Source organism: Mustela lutreola, chromosome 1 (assembly GCF_030435805.1).
Source record: "Mustela lutreola isolate mMusLut2 chromosome 1, mMusLut2.pri, whole genome shotgun sequence".
Classification (NCBI taxonomy): domain Eukaryota; kingdom Metazoa; phylum Chordata; class Mammalia; order Carnivora; family Mustelidae; genus Mustela; species Mustela lutreola.
In genome coordinates, this window is record NC_081290.1 from 175,813,802 (window position 1) to 175,831,005 (window position 17,204).

General features: G+C 46.2%; 1 protein-coding gene across 6 annotated transcripts in view; it reads left to right on the forward strand.

Annotated features, from left to right (window-relative positions):
* The window catches only part of YAP1 (Yes1 associated transcriptional regulator), a 111,197-nt gene that overhangs the window by 39,852 nt on the left and 54,141 nt on the right, over window positions 1-17,204 (forward strand). For all 6 annotated transcript variants that reach the window (XM_059179248.1, XM_059179254.1, XM_059179215.1 and 3 more), the window contains exon 3: window positions 14,643-14,758. In XM_059179248.1, coding sequence (XP_059035231.1) covers window positions 14,643-14,758 — 116 coding nt within the window. The remainder of the gene's footprint in view (window positions 1-14,642; window positions 14,759-17,204) is intronic.

The following is a 17,204-nucleotide window of genomic DNA, read 5'->3' on the forward strand; positions in this document are numbered from 1 at the left end:
CATCAAAATGTGGGGCTAGAGGTGCCCAGCAGTTCATGTTACAAGGTCTGTGTCTGTCTGTTTCGGTCGGCCCGTCTGCCGACTTTGCTTAGAAGGGTTATTGTGGGTTTTTTCTTTTTCTTCTTTTTTAAAGATTTTGTTTATTTATTTGACAGAGAGAGAGAGAGAGAGAGAGAGAGAATGAGCGGGGGAGGGGCGGAGGGAGAAGCAGGCCTCCCAGCTGAGTGATGAGTTGATGCAGGGCTGGGTCCGTGGACCCCATGATCATGACCTGAGCCGTGGGCAGACGCTTCACCAGCTGAGCCGCCCAGGAGCCCGGTCCCGCGGGTTTTCCTGACCGCCCTCCTGGCGCTCTGGCGTCTGGGAGCCCCTCCCGGGACCACGGGGCTGGCCCCGCTGCAGTCTTGCGGGCTGCTGAGGTTCTGTCGCATCCACGTGCTGAGCACGGGGCCGGGCAGCCGGTGTGGTTCCCTCGCGGTGGACACAGGAGCCAGCACAGCGAGCAGATCCTTATTCGGAAGCCGCTGGTGTCTGGCGAGACGCACAAAGCCCATGATAGCGTTGTCTACGGCCTGAACCTGTGGCGCGTGTCCGTCCCTGCGCGAGGACACCTGGCCTCTGTCCCGCTGTGGCTGCCGAGGGCAGAGCCGGCGCTCAGCACACCTGTTCACCGTCTTCTCGGGTTTTCTCCCGCCCCCCAGATGGACAGTTACAAAGCGAGAGGAGAGTTCTGCCAGGTCTTCAGACGGGGTACAAGAGAGGCCACTTCCTGACCTGTCGCAGTTTCACTTAATACAGTGTTTGCTGAGGCGTGTCCGTGAGCGCAACGGGCCAGGAGAAGACCAGCCCGTCGTCTCCTGAAGAGAAAGGATTCTGTCTGGTTTTCTGGGTAAAAATGAATTCTGATTCTCTGTAGGGATCTCATTGTGGAAGAGTATGGAAGTTGCCAGATCGTTCACCCTCCGGTCTTCCTGTGCTAGTTAAATATTCCAGGTGATTCTGATGTAAGTGGTTGAAGGACTGCATTTTGAGTAACATTTGTTTCTTTAAATTTCTCAGCTTTTTTTTTTTTTTAATTCTTAAAATTTAAAAAGATTTTTTCCCCTGTCTTTTCTCTCCATCTCTCTTTTTAAAGATTTGATTTAAGAGAGAGAGTGTAGTGGGGTGAGGAGCAGAGGGCGAGGGAGACAAGCAGACTCTCCCGAGCACAGAGCCCGGCCTGGGTCTGTCTCGCGACCCTGAGAGCACATCCTGGGCCGAAACCACGAGTCGGCCGGCAGCCGGCTCAGCCCTGCAGGTGCCCCTCTCTTTTACGGGGACTCTGAAGGAGGGAGCTAGGTAGACCTCCTGATTCCGAAGCCCAACACTTGAATTCTGGTCTTTGTTCTTCTCACACAGCTGTGACTCTCAGTAGGTCTGTGAGTGCTGCTGTGGTCTGTGTCATGAGATAAGGGTACGGAAATCCTTCTGTGGAACTTCTGGGGACAATGTGTTTGGTCACTGTGGCATTATGAATAGAACGTCACGGGCCGTAACTACAGAGTAAAGCTGTCTGGGATCGGGATTCGGAGAACTCAGTGTTGGCTTCAGGAAGCATTCACTTGAGTTCGGCTTGTTCTCGTGACCCCTTCCAGGGGAGCCACATTTCAGCATGTCGCTCTTCTTGGGCAACGTGGTTAAGTCGTGCTTAAATTGAGCAGATGTTAATTTTATTTATCCTGAGGACATGGGGTCAGATTATAGTGCTGTACAGTTTGTGAAGAATTATCAGTTGTCATGTTTGTTTCTCTGTGTTTCTGCCCACACTTCTTCATATTTTAGCCCAATTTTAATAGCCTCTAGTGATAGCTCAGTTTAATATTCTACTTTTCCAGTACTATAAGCGTCATGTTATCCTAAGGGCAGAGTATGTAAGTCTTTTAATCCTTATCGAGAGGTTACAGTACGTCCACATCTCTGACTTTGGGGGTTCTGAAACTAGTCAACTAGTCCGTGGTAGATCTGTACAGTCACAAAAGGATATGGTTGTGGCTTAGGAATTGTAGCTCATAGAAGGATTAGATTGAACACAATGTGTCATTGTTCCTAGAATCAATTAAGCGTGTAGGTTTAGCTCGCTGGGAACAGCGTCTAGCATGTGACTCTATAAATAACACTTGCACGACAAACATGGGCTTGATAAGTGAGCAATAAATCCGGGCTGACTGCCCACTCTTCTAAATTTTAAAACCAGTCCTGCCATCGTAGTATTCTGAGGGCCTGATGGCAGTAATAGAACTTTTAAAATTAAAATGTTGCCCACGTCTATTTTGTACTATTCCCAGTTTTCCGACTTTAATCTTAATTTTGTTATTTCCTAAAAGTCAGTTTTTCTTAATAAAAAGACTCTTTTAGTTTGACTACTTGGCTTTTCATGAGATATTGAGGTTTTATGGTCTTACACATAGGTTAGTACGAATTGTCTTACTTTAGAAATGATAGTGACTTGCTTGTGCAGATGTCTTTAACATAGAAGCAGAGCACACGTCTGTCATTTCATTTTTTTGTTTACCTTTATTGGGAAAAGTTAGCAATTTCTTTTCTTTCTTTTTTAATGAGACTGGTTGTTTTGTTTCAACACTTTTTTTTTTTTTAAACTTTTATTTTTTAAGGAATCTCTGCTTCCAGTGTGGGCCTGAACTCACAGCCCTGAGATCGAGAGTTTCATGTTCTGCTGAGCCAGTCAAGTGCCCCGGAAAAATTAGGAAATTCTGTCCCTTCCATTAACGGTTGAATTACAAGCCCATGTAGCAAAGGTGATTTCACAAAGATGCATTTGATTGGGGGTTACTATAAGAAGGTCACCGCTGCTAGATTTTGTGGTTTTTCCCTATTGCAACACAACAAAGAGGGTCTGAAAGATGTTTTTGGAGGTTAAGCGCTTGTCCGATGTATTTCTAGAAAGTTTCCACTCATGTAGTTTATGAATTATGTTGTTAAATTCTTACAACTGATATGTGGCATCGGGCATCACAGAATGTCAGCAGAGTTGGAAAAGAACCAGTTTGGTGGGTAGCCCTGGGCAGGTACAGACACTCTAAAACTACACTGTTGGGGGCTTCTGTTGGTGCCTTCTGCTCGGGTCCTGCATCGGGCTCCCTGCTCAGTGGGGAGTCTGCTTCTCCCTCTCCCTCTGCCCGCCTGTGCCTCCCCTCGTGCTCTCTTCTCCTCTCTACTCTCAAATAAATAAAATCTTAAAAAGAAGATAATAAAATTAACTGCTGGGATTTTGTGAAAGGTGGGTTTTACTGGTTTAGAAGAAAAACATTTCAGAAGTGTCTGTGAAAGGTGGTGAACAGTCAGGATGTGGTTAGTTCGTAGCAGCCTCATTTTTGATGAGGATTTTAAACTACATTGTAGCATGTTACAGACAGAGGGTTGGAGTGACACTTAGGAGACACTGAACTCCTCATTTTCTGTCTGCCTCTGTCCCAGGACACCAGCAGCTTTGTGCCCTCACCGCTGTCTCCGTGCAGCTGTGGTGCCGCGCTTAGCACTTGGTGTAGAAATAGTGCTCTGGGTCTCGTTCCCCGACAGTCACGGGCACGAGATTTTTTGCTCTCAAAATTTTGCTGACTCGTGACTCACAAGATGCCAGGCCCTGCCGGACAGTTGATCCTGTTTAGGATTGAGGTCACAGTATTTCTTGGTGGCTCGTAAGAATAAGCTTTCAGGTCCTCACATGGTTACTGAGCACGTGCGGGCAGGCCTGGCGCTCGTGCGAGACGGTGGGAGGGCAGCGCTGGGCCCGGCGGGAGAGGTGCGTCGGGGACACGCTTTCTCTGCCCAGACTTCATGCTGCTCCCTTTCTGTTTTTTTTTTTTTTTTAAGGTTTTATTTATTTATTAGCACAGGCAGGTGGAGGAGCAGAGGGAGAAGCAGGCTCCCCACTGAGCATGGAGCCCGACATGGGGCTGGATCCCTGGGATCATGACCTGAGCTGAAGGCGGACACTTAACCCACTGAGCCCCCAGGCGTCCTGTCGTTCGTGCTTCTCAGCGCTGTCTGTCCTTCAGCCCCCTTGAGTAGGAAATTATTAGGGAAGTGTTTGTTATTTTAAAATAAAATTTGTGAGAGACTCCTCCAACTCTAGGTTGCTGGAGGATGGGGGTGGGGCGATGGGGTGGCTGGGCACGGGCATGACGGAGGCACGTGATGGAATGAGCACTGGGTGTCGTGAGCAGCTGATGAACCACTAGATTCTACCCCGATAATACAGCATATGTTTGATGAATTGAACTTAAAATTCATATGCCATTAATTACCTAATTTTATAAATCAACAGTATGCGATGTGGAGGGAAATAAAGTAATTTATGGTACAGTGATATGTATATTAACATACATGCTTGGGTATGACTGTTCTAGAACTTGTGATAAAGTGGTCCCCTGCTGGTGTCTGTGAGTTCCCGGAGTGTGACAGTTCTGAATAAAGACCAAGTGTGTTGAGTTGGCAACTAAAAATACCAGGGGGGTTTTACTGTCAGTAATGAAGATTATCCAGAAAGGATATTACTGCTAAAAGATTTCCTGGCAAAACTAAATGGAGTTAATTATCTTCCAGAAAGTTTGGCATGTAATTAAAACTGTGCAAAATATACTTTATGTGTCAAGTGGAGTTTTATGTGTAAATACGGCTTTTGCCCACTTGAGTGTCTGGTAAGGCCTTCTGAAGCCGGTGAAGATGGCATTGCGGGAAGTCAGGCGTCCAGCACTCTCCTTGTTACTGTATGCGGGACTGGGATCACCAAAATGCCATCCCCCCAGCCCCGTTTCTAAATTGAGAACCATTGCTCTGAATAAAAATGTTGTTACATTATTGACTCAGTTGTTGAAAGTCTACAGTGCTTTTTGTTTTGTTTAGTTTTGTTTTAAATTAAAGGCACGGAGTGGAGAGGACCTTAGCCAGTGCAGCCCGTGGTGTATGTAATTCGCAGATCTAAGAGTCATATGATCGAGCCCCGCTCGAAGTCTGCTTGAGCTTCTCTCTCTCCCTCTCCCCCATCCTCCTCCAAAAGAGAGAGAGAGAGAGAAACTCATCAGTATTTTTTTATAGCTGTGAAATTTGTTTCTCATTATGTTGCTGAGGGTCCCTTGTAAGGAATATGGATTCAGTATTTGCTAATACAGCCGAGAATTTGAAGACCATCTTAGAATTTATTGGAATGGCTTTGCTGGTACATAAGAAATGCTGCCCCCCCCTTTTGTCTTGGTTTATGTCAACAGACTTGAGTCTCTTGTGGCTTATGTGAAGAAACAGTTATGAAGAGATCTTCACCAGCAACTATCTGAGACGTCGGGTCGCAGGGTTGAACTTTCTTTATTCCCAGATTTCCCTGTCGCTCCTGTCCCGGGAGCCAGGACGCCTATATTTGCACAGTTCCCTCCCTCGTTCCTTCTTCCTATTAGCGGGAAGCCCTTTGCGCACTGAACTGATGGTGTAGAGACATTGTCGTTTTTGTCTCCTTCCCTGAGACCCGCTGTCCTCGCCTCACATGACTGTTCTTTCGCTGCTGGTCTTCCTGACTTGACCCGTCCCTGCACCGGGGTTTTCTGTCTGTTGGACAAGTGCAGGGATGAAGTCAGGAAACAGACTTGAGGGCCTTCTGTGTGCCTGGTGCCACAGTGCTAGGTGCTTGTAGACCTACTGCTCTGTTTTATCCTTGCAGCCTTGGGGAGTGAGGAAATAAATCATGGTGATGAAGCCGTTGGCCAGAGTGACCTGCCCGTACAACCCAGACTGTCACTGTCGGAGCTGGGACTTGAATCCCCGCCTGCCTCCTTCTTCTTGCCCTTCCAGAGAAGCTTCTGAGAGGAGGGATTTGGGTCTTGAGAAGGTTTGGTAGAATCAGGTGTTTTATAAAAGGCCACCTGGGGAGGAGATGACCTGAAGTAGTCTTGAAAAACGTAGCAGATGTTTCACAAGAATCAGATCCTTATTAGGCTTCTATGGCTGCCGGTTATAGGGCGCTGACAACACTTGACTTGCATAGGGGATTTTTTAATGAGATACGTGTTGTCTAAGCCATTCTCTTAGGATGCAGTTGCAGAGCGGGCTCCCTGCTTCTCCGGGAACACGGTGGTGTGTGTGCGCCGTGTGACAGGACTTGTTGACGTGAGGAGTAGAAAGAGCTACTTTCCGGAGATTCTGAGAGACCCTTTGGTGGGAGCCGTGGAAGCCAACACTCAGACGCGATGGGAAGACGGCCACGCCGAGTTCGGAGGCCGCTTGCTGCTGCCCTTGCTGTACCTCAAGTTCAGAGTCAGAAGTCTTGCTTCTAAATTAAGAAACAAAGTAGGAAAAACAAAAAGCAGCATACATGTTTAGAGTACAAACCACCAGTTTACAGGAAGAGAAACAGTAAAGCAGAACAGCCCCGTGACCAGTTTATGTCTCTCCCAGGGTTAGTGGTGACCGATCACTAACGTCCCCCGGCGACGGGCTGTGCGTTCCCCACAACCGCGTCCTGTTCTCACGGCGGGGCTCTGTGGCTCGTCCTGGATGAGTCTTCATAGTCGATGAATTGGAAAAGAAAGCATTTAAAAGGATTCTGAGTCTCTTTTTAAATTACATTCCGCGGGCGCCTGGGTGGCTCAGTGGGTTAAGCCGCTGACTTCGGCTCAGGTCATGATCTCAGAGTCCTGGGATCGAGTCCCGCATCGGGCTCTCTGCTCAGCAGGGAGCCTACTTCCCTCTCTCTCTCTCTGCCTGCCTCTCCATCTACTTGTGATTTCTCTCTGTCAAATAAATAAATAAAATCTTTAAAAAAAAAAAAAAAATTACATTCCACGAAGAAATTCTGTTCTGCCAGAGTGACAGTTTAGCATTTTTAGAAAAACCGTTTCTAGTTGGAGATGAGTGATGTGGCGTGAAAAGCTGAGCTGGAAGCAGAAGGACACGTCTGCGCAGGCTGAGCTGCTTCCTGGCCATGGGCCCGAGGCCCCTCTGTGGTCCTGCACCCCTCGTCCTTTGTTCGGGCGGGACTGTCCGGGCGGTGAATAGGCCTTAGACGAGGGTCCGCTCTTTGGGAGGGAGGTCTTGAGTGCCCCCACCCTCCGGCCCTCCCGTGCCATGGTTGGCCCTGTTGGCTCCCAGGAGGGGCTGCAGACCCTGAGGTCGGTCCACAGAGCTCGGCCCCTTGGTTCTGCATGGCCCATCCCAGGGTTTCCGTGGGGAGGCAGCGTGTGTGTCTCACTGTGGGACAGTGTCTGTGGGACGTTTCTCTCTCTCTCTCTCTCTCTTTTTTTTTTTTCAGTTATCTCTGCACCCACCGTGGGCCTTGAACTTACAACCCTGAGATCAAGAGTCGCACACTCTACCCACTGAGCCAGCCAGGTGCCCCTGTGGGATGTTTCTTGACATTCAGAACCAGTATAGAGGGTTTCTCCCCTCCTCTTCACCTAGTGGCCAAGGATCTATGAGAAGTTATGTTTGTGTGTCATTGATCTCATCATCTGAAAGGCCTGGGAGCTTTCCTCAACTCCCACGATCCCTCCGTATTTGAGTGGGAGAGATGCAAAGGAATGCGGTCCAGGATTTTTGTGCTGCGTGCTGTTGCAAAGGTTCTGTCTCCTTCTGCTTCCTTTTTGCAAGGGTTAGCACAGGGATGGAAAGGTCAGTCTTAAGAAATCTGATTACCACCCCAAAATGCTCTCACAGCAGGAGAGGAAGTCTTCTGGAGGACAAGGTGCAAATTTTGCATCAGTTCTGAGTTAAAACCCAGCTCTGCCACGTCCTGGTCCTCTGTCCCCAGACAAATCCCTTTGTCTTAATACATTGCAAAACAAAACGTTTTGTTTTGTTCTTCAGTGATGTTGTTGTTGTTGTCCTTCCTGAGGAGTCCTGAAGGAGGGGACAGTGTCATCCTCCCTGTGGAACAGTGGTCTTGGTCAGGCGAGAGTTTGGGCTCTTCCCGCCGAAATTGCCAAGGAGCCTTTCAAGTTCTTATGGTTTCTTGAGGAATTTGAAGCTGTGACAGTAATATTGTTATTCTTTTTTTTTTTTTTACAAGTAGGCAGAGAGAGGGAACGAAGCAGGCCCCCTGCTGAGCAGAGAGCCCGATGTGGGGCTCGATCCCAGGACGCTGAGATCATAGCCTGAGCTGAAGACAGAGGCTTTAACCCACTGAGCCACCCAGGCATCCCAATATTGTTATTCTTTATAAAGGGCAGAATCCGTGCATGTTCAAGGGCCAGGTTTGAGCTTCGTGAGACGTGTTTCCTACGGGGGATGTCAAGCCGCTGACATCGCAACTGCGGTCAGCTCAAGGGCCTCTGCAGAAAGTCTGCTGTTCACAGTGTACTTCAGGATTTCCGCCCTGTTTTTGGTTCTGTATGCATCTTGCTAAGCCATCCAGTGTGCTGGAGTAGATTCTGCAGGGTAAGATAGAAAAGACAGAAGCCAGTGGGAGAGGTGGCCCTGTGTGCGCAGGAGAGGGAGTTGCCCGCGGGGCCGCGGCTGCAGCACAGCCACCCCTCTCCCACCCGCCCGTGGATGGCCAGTTCGTCGGTGGCCTCACCGTGAGGTCATCACGTTCCTCTCGCTCCCGGATCCAGCTGCTTTTATCCAAGATAATACCAAGATTTGTGTACATTCTTTGAAGGGGCTGTAGGATTTCACACTTCTTATTTTCTTGTAGTAAGTTCAGTATCTTGACTGTTCTTAGGAACAGGATAAGCTGAATCTTCCATTTGTTTCCATGCTGTGAATAACTAGGCATGTTTCTGACTCTGAAAGTACTGGTTTAGGAGTTTTGCTTAATTTCATCTCCTTGGTTTATATATTTTCATTCTGTTATTTAAAATTTGGCATTTTTAGGGGTGCCTGGGTGGCTTAGTGGGTTAAAGCCTCTGCCTTCGGCTCTGGTCATGATCCCAGGGTCCTGGGATCAAGCCCCGCATGGGGCTCTCTGCTCAGCAGGGAGCCTGCTTCCTCCTCTCTCTCTGCCTGCCTCTCTGCCTCCTTGTGATCTCTGTCTGTCAAATAAATAAATAAATAAAATCTTTAAAATTTGGCATTTTTAGTAGTAGAATAGATTTTTTTATTAACATACAGTGTGTTATTTGCGTAGGGTATAGGTCTGTGAATCGCCAGGCTCACACACTTCACAGCACTCACCATAGCACATACCCTCCCCAATGTCCATCACCCAGCCACCCTGTCCCTACCCTCCAACCCCCAGGAACTCTCATTTTGTTTCCTCAGATTAAGAGTCTCTTATGGTTTGTCTCCCTCCCAGGTCCCATCTTGTTTCACTTTTTCCTCTCTTCCCCTATGATCCTCTGTCTTCCTTTCTCAAATTCTGCATATTACTGAGGTTATATGATAATTATCTTTCTCTTATTTCGCTCAGCATAATACCTTCTAGTTCCATCCATGTCATCGCAAATGTCAAGATTTCATTTCTTTTTTTTTTTTTTTTTTAAAGATTTTATTTATTTATTTGACAGAGAGATCACAAGTCGGCAGAGAGTCAGGCAGAGAGAGAGAGAGAAGCAGGCTCCCGCTGAGCAAAGAGCCCGATGCGGGGCTCGATCCCAGGACACTGAGATCATGACCTGAGCCGAAGGCAGCGGCTTAATCCACTGAGCCACCCAGGCGCCCCAAGATTTCATTTCTTTTGATGGCTGCATAGTATCCCATTGTGTATATATACCACGTCTTCTTTAGCCATTCACCTGTTGTTGGACATCTAGGTTCTTTCCATAGTTTGCCTATTGAGGACATTGCTGCTGTAAACATTCGGGTGCACGTGCCCCTTCGGATCACTACATTGCTGGGTTATAGGGTAGCTCTATTTTCAACTCCTTGAGGAACCTCCACACTGTTTTCCAGAGTGGCTGCACCAGCTTGCAATCCCACCAACCATGTAGGAGGGTTCCCCTTTCTCCACATCCGCCAACACCTGTCATTTCCTGACCTGTTAATTTTAGCCATTCTGACTGGTGTGAGGTGGTATCTCACTGTGATTTTGATTTTTATTTCTCTGATGCCCAGTGATGTGGAGCACTTTTTCCATGTGTCTGTTGGCCATTTTGGATGTCTTTTTTGGAAAAATATCTGTTTATGTCCTCTGTCCATTTCTTGACTGGTAGAATTAGTATAGTTTGAGTGACAAAATTCTTTTCAGCCCTTTTTCAGATTAGCATTTATATGAAATCTTAATCACCCACGTTTTGATGTAAGTCATTAAAATCAGCACACACTGGGGTCCAGCAATCTCTCAGGTACATCTGCTTCAAGAACCTAATACTCTAGTGGTAAAAGAAATTGTGTTTCTTAATATTCTGGCTTTTTAAACTTAATTTAATTTTAGGATTTTATATATTTTCTTGAGAACAAAAGCACAAAAGCGGGGGGAAGTGTCAGAGGGAGAGGGGGAAGTAGACACCCCGCTGAGCAGGGAGCCTGATGTGGAACTTGATTCCAGGACCCGGAGATCATGACTTGAATCAAAGGCCGACTGCACCTCCCAGGCGTCCAAGTGCCTGAACTTCCTCTTTGCATAGTGGTGTTACCAGTAATACCAGCCTCTTGAATCAGCCTGATGTTTCCCAGGAGAATTGAAGTCCTCACACCAGAACTCATTCTGCTTTTACCAGCCAGTGAAATTCTTTGCCTCTGCCCCATGCCCCTGGTGCTCCAGTGGCAGCAGTGTCTCCATGCTGTGCCTTCCCACCCTCCGATGGAGGACTCCAGACTCTGCAGGCATCCCTTAGCACACTTTCAGCTAATCTGTTTCTGTTCACATTGAATTTGTGTTTCCTTGTCTTCAAGAAAAGAAAGACTCCTTTGCATCTGGTTGTGGTTTTCCTTTCCTCCCTGTGCATGGCCACACCTGTCTGCTTCCTTACCTCATCATGCTGCCGAGGCTGCTCCTGCCGCTGCCGCCAGGACTCCCCTTATTGCCATTTGCGGTGGCTCTATCATCCTGACCCGTAATTTCATTTTGGGGTAAAGTCAGTAAGGCTACAAGGACTTTGAAAGAAAGCTGGGTGTTCTTAGGGCAAGAAAGAAAGAAGGCTTTCTTTTCATTAATTCATTGGCAGATACTTATCAAACACTCTTCTCATCAATGAAGATATAGTAATTAATAAAATGAAAGTGTCTATTTTTCCTGGAGGTTTTGTTAGTTGGAGTTTGTTGATAGGAGGAAATTAGGCAAACAAAATTAAATAGATTAAATAGATAATGATAAAGGATCATCAGGAAAAACAATGGAAGGGGAGTGTACGTTTTAGTAGGGTAGATTTTAGGTTGCCTGGAGAGGGAAGGCCTCTCTGAGAATAGGACTTGGATCAAGGCCCAGAGGAGATGAGCCAAGGAGCGGAGCACGATCTAGGGGAAGAGCAGACCTTGCAAACCATTCATGTGGTGTTAGCAAGAATGCTTCTTTGAGGTATGAAATGTTGTGTTTGTTTGTTTGTTTTTAAGATTTTATTTATTTATTTCACAGTCAGAGATCACAAGTAGGCAGAGAGGCAGGCAGAGAGATGGGGGAGGAATCAGGCTTCCTGCTGAGCAGAGAGCCTGATGCGGGGCTCGATCCCAGGACCCTGAGATCATGACCTGAGTCAAAGGCAGAGGCTTAACCCACTGAGCCACCCAGCCGCCCCGAGGTATAAAATGCTTTTACGAAGATTTTTGTTCTTATGGTAAAAAGGAAAGCTGGATATTTTGGGGCATTCTGTTTCAAATTGACTTACTAGGATAAAACAGCATTTTTCATGATTTAATCTTTTTTTTTTTTTTTAAAGATTTTATTTATTTACTTGACAGAGAGAGATCACAAGTAGGCAGAGAGGCAGGCAGAGAGAGAGAGGAGGGAGCCCAATGTGGGACTCGGTCCCAGGACCCTGAGATCATGACCTGAGCCAAAGGCAGTGGCTTAACCCACTGAGCCACCCAGGCACCCTCATGATTTAATCTTATAGAATAAGACAAATTCTAAGTTAATTTTATTTCACATTTTCTTTGGCATCTAAGTGATTGCATGCTTTTATAGTTGGACAGTTTAGATAATGACATCTTGATTCCCTAAAGAGCTGTAGGTGTTTCTAAGTAACTGTCATTAGCTGAGGTGACATAGACAGTTGTATGGGGCTGTCCGCCGATTTACTAGGGCTTAATGGCTGTTTCAGGAAGAGAAATTTTAGCATTTGTATGCTTATGGAACATTTCAGTAAAATAACTGAGCTTCTGAGGCAGTAAGACTATGTTCTCAGTATTCACAGCCCAGTTTATTTCAGGGAGAAAGAAGTTCTAAGCACAAACATACAGATTCGTGTCCATATTCCAGAAGCCATCAGAGTGGGGTCTTGCTCAACCCTCAGGTGGAGCTCTGTTTAGTTACGAACGGATTAATATGATCTGTGGAACTGACTCATTTTCAGAGAGGCCCAGCTGTTGAGTGTTGAGAAAATCCTCGGTAGTCAGCATCTTGAGCTCGCCGAGGTCTGTCTCCCTCTTCTGTACCCCTTAGGGTGGGGCGATTTTCGGAAGTACTAGACCCAGGGAGTAGGCAGGGGCACATGCTTTGAAATTTAAGAGCCAATAGTAATCACTTGTCCATTTCCTTTCCTAGTTTCTTGACATCGAACAGGCAGTGAGAAGCATTTCTCTCCATTCTGTTCTTCTTGAGGGCTGTAGGCTTCTCTACAGTACGATTGTGTTAACCCCTGTGTGCGTGTCACTTGGGATCGAGCAGCCTGTCAGAAAGCATTCTGTGGTTTTGTTTGTTTAGTGGCTCATAGGGAGGGTTGAAAGGGAAGAGGAATGGGCGCTTACTGGGTTGGATGAGGACCCAGTCTTCTGGAATGGGGTGCTTCCATGGCAGGACAGAAATCGGGTTTCATCTGTCTTGTCTGGGCCTGTGCGATCGCTAGTGCCCGTGTTCAGAAGCCGCAGGTCACTGCTGGGAGAGTCTGGGCCCCGCCGGAGACCTGAATACTTGGAGCACCTTTCGGGGGCGTGCAGCTTACAGGCGTGCGCGGGGCAGGTCCCGCTGCCGTCCGGAAGTGGACAGGCCTTCCTGTTCTCTCCCTGTTTTCATCCCCTTTCTTCTCCTTGGAACTCTCCGTTTACTAGTAGATAATACTTGAGTTTCGTGCTGGCCAGAGTGCAGTGTGATCTTTCTCACCGTCTTACTCACCAGTTACCGTCTAGTTCCATTTCAGAAAAGTTAGTGATAGAGTGTCATTTCCTTAAAGGAGAGAGAGCTCAGATTTGGAATTCAAACAGCCATGTAGAAAATGATTGCGGAAGAGGGGACTTCTTAAAAATAACCCTGATTTTTGGCCACTCCCATATTCAAAAGTAGTGTTAGTTTGTGATTGCTTAATAATAGGAAAACCTAGCAGAGCAAAGCAGAGTTTTGTAATTTTGTCATCTAGAAATAAATATTGAGGGAACATTTTGATGTTTATCCTTCCCACGTTTTCTGTGTGTGTGCGCATGCGCGCACACACACACACACACGGCTCACACCGGCTCACACTGTACATGCTGTTTTACAAACTACTTTAGAAAGCAATATTACATAAATAAATAAATAAATAGCAGTATTACAAATACTTTCCATATGATCAAATATTCTTCTAAAATATTTTCAGTAGCTGTATTGTGGTCTGTCCTACACTATAATATTTAATGGGCCAATCCCTTTCATTAGATTTTACCTGGCTTTCAAATTTTTGCTTTTATAAATTATACCGAGAGAACTTTGCATTAGTGTGTGAATATATTTCTGGCTCTCTCTTCAGAATAATTTCTTAAGTAGTTTCATATACTTAGTATTTCTAGTTTCTGTTTCACTGAAGCAAACTTTGCAGGAAGAAGAAAACTAGTATTTCTGAAAGATGCCACGCCAGCTTCTATGCGGGATGCCCAGGAGTCTTTGAGTTCCCAGAGTCTTTGGCCCTTTTCAACCAGTTTTATAGATGAACAAATCTCTGAGCAGATGTAATAAGATATTTTGTAGTAAGTTAACAGTGTGCAGTATTTAACGTTCTCATGTTTTGTTTATCAACTAACAAAGACCTTCCCCATTCATGAGTTAGTGCAAACTTACAGATGAAGGTTTTAATTCTGTTTTGGCTTTAGAGTATATATTTATAATAAGACTTTTTCATCCTTTTATGTTTTACCTAAGAGACTTCAGATCTAAAAAGTACATGTTAATTGGCATTCTTGGGTCCTAGAGGAAAAAAAGTGGGTGATTCCCTTGTGAATTCTGGGTTTCAGTTCTATGAGTGCTGTCACGGAGGAGTAACTCATAAATCACCTTTTATCTGTAAATTAGAAGCAGATATAATAGTCTGGAGACTGTGGTCTCCATCTGCTGGAGATGGTTTCCCGTCCCTTAAGGTTGCAGGTGTGGCTTCTCAGACCTTGCTCAGATAGGCTCTGGCTAATGAGAGAGTGGCCCACAGGGTGCAGGGGTGAGGGTGGACCAGGCAGCGGCGGGGGTGGGGGCTGAGGGCAGGCCATTTGGCACATGAGGGAGGGAGGCTGACGGAGGAGCCATGGGCTCTGCTCAGGGGGTGGGGCGGGGGCTCCCAGGACCTGGTGTTTGTTGTCTCACGCAGTGGTTTGTTGTGTCTCAGTCACATCGATCAGACGACAACGTGGCAGGACCCCAGGAAGGCCATGCTGTCCCAGATGAGCGTCACGGCACCCACCAGCCCCCCCGTGCAGCAGAGCCTGATGACCTCGGCCTCAGGTGAGTGAGACACCGCCGTCCCAGCACGCCCACAGAGGCCTGGCGCGCGTCTGGCTCTGCAGGAGATGGTCACTACGTAATCTTTTAAGGAAGCTGGAGCGCGGCTGACCGTTCATTCCATCTGGTTTTCTTTGCGGGCCCTGCCTTTTCACAAAACTGTGCTTCGTCCAAGCCTTTTTCAGTCTTTAATTCATAAAGGGGCTGCCAACTGAAACCCAGCATTTTTAAAGTTTTAGTTCTGAAGTCACTATCTCAGATTCCTCATTTGGTTAATTTTGACATGCTGGTGTCTGACTCTACTGCTTTCTTTTGTCTTAAAGTTGGAGGTTTCTTCCCTTTGTGGTTTGGACGGGAAGCCAAGCTATGGTGTTCTTAACTACCATTTATTTGTTCATTTATTTATGATTTATTTATTTATTTGAGAAAGAGTGAGCAAGAGAGAGAGAACACGAGTGGGGGGGAGGGACAAAGGGACAGACAGACTTCCCATTGAGCAGGGAGCCTCACATGAGACTCAATCTCAGGACTCCAGGATCCTGACCTGACCCAAAGGCAGCCGTTAAACCCACGGAGCCACCCAGGCTCCCTTCTTTACTGTCTTTTAAGGTGCATACTTCTTCTGCCTTCAAAGTAACTGGAGGACAGCAGCGTATAAATCCCAGGCATCTTTCTGAAGTTCAGTGTGTTATTGAACACATTTCCACCCTTGCCACAGCAATAGACTTGAGTATGAATCCTTCTTATTTGGCAGTGTTTTTAAGTCTGCTGTTTTTCTCATCTATGTTACGCAGATTATAATGCCCATTACTAGAGAGTGAGAAATATTAAAGGAAATCAAAGAGTAAGTATGAAGCCTTTATTTACAGTTTCAGTGCAGAATAGGAACTCCGTAAAGGTTTCATTACTTCTCTAGTCCTCCGATACCTCTGTTCTGTGGGCCCCATTCTGCACCTTCGTGTGCAGCAGAAAAAGGCCCCCCTTGCTCTGGGAAGATGCAGCCCCAGACCTGGCACCAGGGACTGGAGCCTTCAGGCCAACTCTGACCACTTGCCTGCGCCCAACACTTGCCCACTTTGCTGAGTGTCCCGGTTCTGAGCACAGGTGGCAGCCACAGTCCCAAGCAGCCCTGGGGCCTCGATGGCTTTCTGCTCAGTGTGTCCGCCCTCCTTGTCCAGCACACTGACGAGCACAGGATGTGCAGCTGCCTGTAGATATTCTCAAACAGCAGCCTCTGGTAAGAGGCTACCAGCTTGTGGGGTCTGCACAGCAGGTTGGCAGAAGGGCTGCTTGCCTAGGAGAGCTTGTAGAATTTGTTACGTCCTTCTGCCCCCAGAGATGATGCCTGTGTTTGGAGTGTTTCTGCTGTTCCAGAACTCTCTGTTCTTGCCTTTGGTGGGCTGAACACTTGAATTCTAAAGAGTTAAGTGCTGACAAGAAAGATAACGCAAGATTCAGGACTAAACTTGTCTTGTCATGAACTGTCTTTATAGAACTCTTGAAAAAAGATAACTCCCTAAATCTTCCATTTTAGCTTACTTTAATAAGAATATATTTATTTATTTTCAGAATCTGTTTTGTATGTGATATTTAGATCAAAAGGTTCACGGCAAAATATTATGCAAGTATTTGATTAATATTTTTACTTGACATCTAGGGTTTTTTTAATCATCAAATTTCCAAATAAAAGTTGTGAAAGCTTTCTTGTACTTACAGTCCAACAAGATGATTCACATTATTCATTTTGTCACACTCCACCTAAAACTATGCCTTGGAAACTAGTAATAAATAACTCATTAATTTAAGGTTTATTTTGGAAGATTTAGGCATTTTGCATCTAACAAAGTTGATTGTGTTTCTTTTACTTACTTACTTACTTACTTACTTATTTATTTATTTTTAAAGATTTTATTTATTTGACAGAGATCACAAGTAGGCAGAGAAGCAGGTAGAGAAAGAAATGAAGGGACGCAGGCTCCCTGCAGAGCAGAGAGCCCAATGCAGGGCTCGATCCCAGGACCCTGAGATCATGACCTGAGCTGAAGGCAGAGCCATTAACCCACTGAGTCACCCAGGTGCCCCTGTGTTTCTTTTAGAATATCAGTTTTTTCTTTGTTTACTTATTAAATTTTGTAATGGTAATGGCCTTGAGAAATAGGGAGAATTTGTATTCAGATTTGTGTTTAAAAATCAAAAGTATGTATCTATTTTTAGTGGGTTTCAGAATATTTGCGTTTATATTTCCAGCTCTTCTGTAAAACATAAAGTGTGTTTTACACACTGCATGTAAGTTAGTAGGCATGCTTACTTGTAGTTGTGTTAGTAAACGGAGGTGACATTGGCAGAGACAGTTGGAGCAGAGTGGCCTTAGCAGTGGAAGGTCTAGTTAGAAGGTCGGAAGTGCAGAATTGGCCTGAAATAGGACAAGCCCCCCAGAGAGGCGTGGGCC